This window comes from Cnephaeus nilssonii, assembly GCF_951640355.1.
Source record: "Cnephaeus nilssonii genome assembly, chromosome: 5".
NCBI lineage: Eukaryota > Metazoa > Chordata > Mammalia > Chiroptera > Vespertilionidae > Cnephaeus > Cnephaeus nilssonii.
The window spans coordinates 85914489-85921323 of record NC_137076.1 but is presented as its reverse complement, the minus strand read 5'-3'; the positions used below and the strand labels follow the sequence as shown (position 1 = coordinate 85921323).

Sequence of the window (6835 nt, the reverse complement as noted above, 5' to 3'; positions counted from 1 at the left end):
GTGTTCTCTGCTCAGCGGGTCCTTGGTTCCTGAACGCCCATCAAGGTGCTTCAGGCACAAGCATAGCGAGTGCATTGGGTTCCTATCCCATTTTCCATTGTGCAGACGTGAAATGGTACGAATGATGAGCTCTCATCCTAGTGGAGACCCTACCAACCCCCTTGCCCTCTGCTAAGTGTTTCCCAAAGCCTCCCCTTTGGGTTGATGCATACAGGGTCATAGCAAGAGGAGGAAGCAGTGACTAGGGAGTAAGTCCAAGCACATCAGGGCTTGAATCAAGACAAATGAAAATATGAAAGTTGGTAAATGTGCAGGTGGCCCCTGACCTCCTGGAGCAGAATCTGGTCATCTTGTCAACCCATCCCTCTCCTTGTGAAATTGAGTCAGGGCAAGCACTTAGAATTTATAGTGTTCAGAGGAAAACAAAATAGCATAGACACGGTGTGGAAAATGTAGAGAAAAGGAATCCAGCACACAGAACAAAGGAGCTGGTTTTAATTTTTAACAAAAGGATGGCTGCTGTTAAAGTAGGTAGGCACTGTTTCACAGCTCCTCCAGAAATGCTGGGCCTATCAGCTTAGTGAGGAGACTACTGTAAACGCCGAGTTAAAATTCAGCACTGGCTCCTACCCATGCCGAGATGCCCTAGTGCAAACCCCTCCTGGAAAAGTCTGGTGTAGCAGGTGGCCGCAGCTGGGACTTCTGCCTATGTCCACATGTCTGGTTTCTCAAATGGGCCAGTCTGGTCTCCCCTAGTGCTTAACACCACCTTGGTGATGCCCACACTCTCCATAAAGAAGGACAAGGGTGGCCAAGAGGTTAAAACAGTCCCCCGTCAAGACTATTCACTTCTTGACTCTCTAGGCAGTGGCATCTGTAGGTGGCCCAAAATAGTTCCTCTGCAAAGATCTTCAGGAGAGTGGAGATACATTACATGCACATCTCATGTAGCTGAATTAACTTGGCGATTTACAAATACATAAAGAAAATATAAAGGAAAACAGTGAGCCATCAATCATACTTTTAAGTAATTAGGTGATCCTACCTGCCATTCTTCAGTGAGCACAAGGGATTCCCTTAGTTCCATGACCCCTAACCTCACACATCCACGGTTCTTAGTGTAATTCTACTCTATAAATACATGTGTAATTTGTTCAATGTTTTTATTCATCTGATATCAGCCAAAAACAAAGGTAAACAGCAAAATCAAAATGAACAAAAAACGGGGACTTGTTTCATTGTTGACAGGTGGCTCACTATCCTGGCTTCACAAAGACAAGATACCCACCATACATTATGGGTAATCTCAGGGAATTTTCAAGGGTAAATTTTACTGTTCAAATTCACTGCACATTCTGAGACTGTAACTCCCAAGTAAGACACGCCACTGTACTGCAAGGTGGACATGCTATCTATGTGACAATTCTTTCCTGATCCCCTCCAGATATAGGTCTCTGATTATCTTAAGAGGACCATGAGCTCTCAAAGATTGTGATTAATGAAAGAAGGCAAGTGGTGTGCTCATAAATATCTAACAATGGCTTGCTGTGTGTATGTGTGTATGTGTGTTGGGGGTCGGGGGGAGTCTTGATTTTTAGCATTGGCCAATTTCCATGGTGTAAATGCCTCATCATCACCAATTTCAACTTCCCAACTTCACGTCACTGTACAGGGTGTTGGGACAGATGTGCATAGCAGGCTATTGCTAGCTGGGATAAGCTGATGTGGTGTGTCACTTTGGCATAGCACTGGGAGGCCCAGGTAAGTCTGTTTCACTTTAATCCAGTCCCATTCATTTCTTCCTGGTTGGATTCCTTATTCCTATTCAATCAGACTGGGGGATTGTGACCTCTTTATTAAGTTTCCTATCCCCCCAAACACCTCAATCACCCACCTATGTCCATTTGTCCATCTGTCACAGTGTAACTAGAAGAAGTGGAAAAATAAATCTACATCCAAATAGTCCTTTAGAAATAAAAATAAAGGCTGTTTAGGACAACAGTGGTTGCAATAAAAAGGCAGAGGAGAGTTCATCTAGTAGAGCCCTCTCATTAAAAATAAACCGAAGCAGAGAAAGTGGTTAAGTGACTTGCTCATGGTCACATGGTTTGTTAGTGGTATAACCAGTTCCCAGGAGCCCAGGGAGCTCCTCATTGTTTTGTGCTGCCTCCCTCAAAAGTAGGCATTCACGTTTTCTAAGGTGTGTGCGGTGTGCGGAGGGAACTACCATCAGCTCATCCTGCTGTGGAAGTCAGAACTTGCTGACCTCAATGGCAGGAAATGTCCCAAGAAGAAGATGTTGATGACTCAGAGGTTGTTATTCTGACCGTTTTCTTCTTGTGGGTCTTTGGTCTGTTCGAAGGCTAGATTTGCTTGTCTTTTATTAAAGTCCCGTTTTACTCTTAAAAGGGGAAAAAAAAGAAAGAAGGATTTATTCACTGAAAATAAAGAGAGGTAAACCTTTGAAATGATAGCATTAAGCCCAACAATTTATAAAGAGGTCAGGGAAACCTTAAAAACATCACAGATTTGAAATGTTTAAGTCCCAATTTCTCTGCCCTTCCCATCAACAGAAACTTGAAGCTCATTTACCCACTACAATATTTGCAATTTCTTCCAAAAAATAAAAAGGTTTCTGAAATTCCCAAATGTTCTATTATGGATAGGCATCATTTTTGTAATGAGAAATAATAAAAAATGTTAAAAATATATTAAGGCTTTGCATGTAAAGTCTGGCTTGAAACACTCTATCATTTGCTGGGCTGCTGTTCTTGCAGGAGCTACCGACTTACTTTTCCCTGTTGAAAATGATGAATTCCTTTTGCACAGAATCAAGGTGCTCTTGAAGAAGGCACATCTTCCAGGTGAACATTGAAAAAAAGAGTAGAGATATAGTTAGTAGATCAATGAGGGTCCTCAAACAGCCAACACCTATTGAGTGTCTGTTCACTGAATGGCCCAATCAAAGAATGCATCCTCAAAACAGATGCTATCTCAAAGTTTGTAGCAGGAGTGAGACCCCAACCAGAACAATAGGGCAGCAAATAGGGAAGAAAGAGCAAGAGGATACAATACATCAACACATTGCTTTCCACAATGAGCCAGCAGGGAAGATTTAAGTTATGGTGCATGACCTTGATGTCTTTCAGCCAAGCAGCCCAAGAAGAAACCATGGCTGCAAGCAGGGTGGGGACAAGGGCTTATTGAGCTAGTTACCTGCTCACCTCTTGTCTCCTGGTCCTCATGTGAAAGGTTTGGAGGTTCTACTTGAATTTAATGAACAACCTAGAAACATCGCTTCACACTGAATTCCTATCGAATGTTCCCCTCAACAACTGTGCTGGGGTTCATGAACTAGACTTCAGGTGCAGCAAACAGAGCTGTCCATATCTGTGACCTCTCACAGACATGCAAACCATTTGCTTTGCTGTTTCATTGTCTATCTTTCAACACCAACCAATGACTTGGCCATCATCATGAGAAAATTGAACCTCAAAAAAATAATACTCATCGGGCTCAGGACAGTGTCAGCTCCAGATCCAATATTTTAAAAGTCTGCAACAAAGTACTTCCAAATTACTTCTGATGAAAAATATTATTCTCTAAGAAAAAAATGCCATTCCTTCCTTTTTTAAAAAAAAATCTAGGAATTAGAAAAAGCTATACTTCAAGTACAATTTTAGCACTAAAATATTACATAAATATATAAACAAAATATTACATAATATTTAAAAGTATATTTACATAATATTTTATCTATTTTATATATGTATATGTTTATATATTTATATACATATATATGTACTTACACATTAAGTACATATATAAAATATTTTTATATATGTAAAAAAACACATTTATATAAACATATACAAATATAAAAACTTAGGGAGAGGTGGGGGAGATAAAAAATCAAACGAAGGACTTGTATGCATGCATATAAGCATAAACAATGGACGCAAAACTCTGGGGGGTGAGGGCATGTATGGGTGTGGGGTGGGGGGTGAATGGTAAGATATGTACACATATAATACCTCAATAAAAAAGTAAAAAAAAATATATATATATATATAAACTTATATAAAATGTAATATGATAAAAGGCATTTATAAAAAACCTACAGCTAACATAGTGCTCAATGTTAAAAGTTAAAATCTTTCTCCCTGAGATGGGGAAAAAGACTAAGATGCTCACTTTCACCACTGCTATTCAACATTGTGATTAGGCAAGAAAAAAAATAAAGGCATCCAAATTAGAAAGGAAAAGTATCTCTATCTGCAGATGACATGGAAATATATATATATAGATATATATCCCAAAGAACTCACAAGAAACTACTAAAGCTAACAAATGAGTCCAGCAAAGTTGCTGTGCACAAAATTAACATAGAAAAATCAGTTGTTTCTATATACTAGTAATTAATTATACAAAAAGGAAATTAAGGAAACAATTCTATTTCCAGAGTATCCAAAAAAATAAAATGTCCTAGGAAAAGTTTAAATAAGGAGGTGAAAGAGTTGTACTCTGAAAAGTAAAAAACACTGCTGAAATTGAAGAAAAAAAGCAATGGGGCTTGGAGTAGTAACAATTTTGAAAATAGTGGTAGTGGCTGTACAACATTATAAATGTACTTAATGCCATTGAATTGTACACTTAAAAAAATGGCAAATTTATGTTATACACATTTTACCAATATAAAACAGTTAAAAACAAAACGAAGATGAAAAGGATGTGAACTTCTCTGATTAGTAATGTAATGGTCTGTTTTTCATTATGGGCAGAGCCACTTCTTGGTAAGTGATTCTAAGGTTGATATGAGACTTGGGGGAAGGAGAAAACTGCTTTTTTTTTTGTTATTAGAAAGTTTTAGGGTCTGTGCTGTGGGTAAGTGCTCATAGCCTTTCCCATCAGGGGCGGCAGGCAGGCTTGCTGCTTCAACCTGGTGGCTGGAAGGTAAGGACTAGGACAAGAGGGGACCACAGGAAGATTTCTCATGGGTGGAACTTGACCTTGTGACTCTAAGAACAGAAATGTTCAGTTTCTGCTGTTCAGTCATAACATTTTCTTTCCTTTTTTGAATGTATTGAATCACTTACTGAGGTTGGGGTGCCACGAAGAGAATGATGGGTAAGACTGACCTGGTCTTCACCATAGGAAGCCTTCATTTTAGTGGGACCGAAAAACCCCACACAAACATATACATCAAACATTTATAAACTATGTTAATGTCGTGAAGGAATTAAAAATAGGAGCTAAGACAGTGATGGTGGCCGGACTTCATCTTTGACAAGGTGGCATTAAGGGCGGAAAGAATGAGACGAAGCCTCCTATGTGAAGATCCAGGAGGACATTCAGGAAAAAGGAGGAGCAAGGGTCTTGAAGAAGAACAAAACCTATAGTGCTTGAGGGTCAGACACTTCAGGCCCTATGTGGTTGGAGGGCAAGGATGGTGAGTTCCAGGCGATCATGGAGAGCTCAGTAGGCATGGTAAACTGTTATTTGCAAATCGTTGCTGTCTCTAAAATTTTAGGAACTGTATGTATAATAAAGATGATATCTTGTATTTGCTACATTTGAGGCCTCTATCCAGCTTGAGTCAAACTATATAGGGACATAGAGAGGGGTAAGTCTGGAGAAGCCAGTTGGTGATGATGTGAAGAACAGATCATTAGGAGGAAAATGGTCAAAGTGCAGAGCAATAAGCAAGATAGGTTGTAGCACAGCTAAGTGCTCTTTGCAGGGCCCTAGAAAACACTTAAGGCTGGGGATCTGGCCAGAGGCCAGCCTGTGAACAAACAGGATGTGGACTTCGGTTGGCCTTTAAAGGGTCTAGTGGTTCCTGAGGACTAGAGAAATGAAGGATTTGTTTGCAGAGCTAACAAAACTATACAATCCTTGAGAAGAGGAATGTTATTGAATGCAAGAATGATATTCATAACTACCTCTGGTATTTAACATACGACCTGGAAGTTAATAGGCTCTCAATAAAAGTAGCCTAAATAAATGGATGGAGGGATGGATGACCATTAGTTGAATGGGTAGGTGGATGGATGGAAGGATGGGTGAATGAGTGGATGAATGGGTAATCATTAGAGGCAAATTGAATGTTTATTTCTTCTCCACCATTATAATGCATATAACCACATGTATAAAATCCTACTGAGTCCCTATAAGTTGCTATATTGAGATCTGAGCTCTAACTCTGACAGAATAATATGGTTAAAAAATCAACTCAGTCTAAAAATCCCAAAATAGTACTCGACCATATAAGAATTCCATCATCTCTGCTCTCTATTCTGTTAGCTCTGGTAGCATGAAATTTTGCTTATAGCAAAGAACAGACACCACCTCTAGGGCTGGCTGCTCCCAGCAGAACTGAGGCCCCAAACAGCCATGTGTATACAGACCTATTAGTACCTCAGAGATATTGTGGGTTCAGTTTCAGAGCACCACAATGAAGCGAGTATTGCAATAAAGCAAGTCGTAATTTGTTTGCCAGTGGAGAGTCTTGCCTTCAATTTGTAAAAAAACAACAACATCAAAGCAAAGGGCAAATAAAATGAGGCATGCCTGTGCTTTGAAACCTAATCACCTGGCCTGAGCTTGGCCGATCAGAGTCTCTCCCAGAAAATTGACAATTTTGAACTGAGAACTGGGAGAAGGTACTAACTGAATCAAGTTCACGACAGAGCTAGAAAGCCCACAGGGAAATGTTGCTGCTAGGATGCCCAGGGCTGCCTAGCTGTTCAGATTCTCGGCGCATTCACAAGGCAGCAAAAGCCAGGAGCTGAGATAACCTCCCAGCAGAAGCTCTCAAAGGAATTGCAGCCATCCT

The 6835-nt window shown here is 40.0% G+C and overlaps 1 protein-coding gene across 1 annotated transcript in view; it reads right to left on the bottom strand.

The window, feature by feature from the left end:
* Positions 1-2307: 2307 nt before the first annotated feature.
* The window catches only part of STK32A (serine/threonine kinase 32A), a gene marked incomplete at its 3' end in the record, with an annotated part of 84374 nt that continues 79846 nt past the window's right edge, over positions 2308-6835 (bottom strand). The window contains exons 11-12 of the mRNA XM_079773280.1: positions 2793-2857; positions 2308-2401 (exon numbers count right to left, since the gene is read on the bottom strand). Coding sequence (XP_079629406.1) covers positions 2308-2401; positions 2793-2857 — 159 coding nt within the window. The remainder of the gene's footprint in view (positions 2402-2792; positions 2858-6835) is intronic.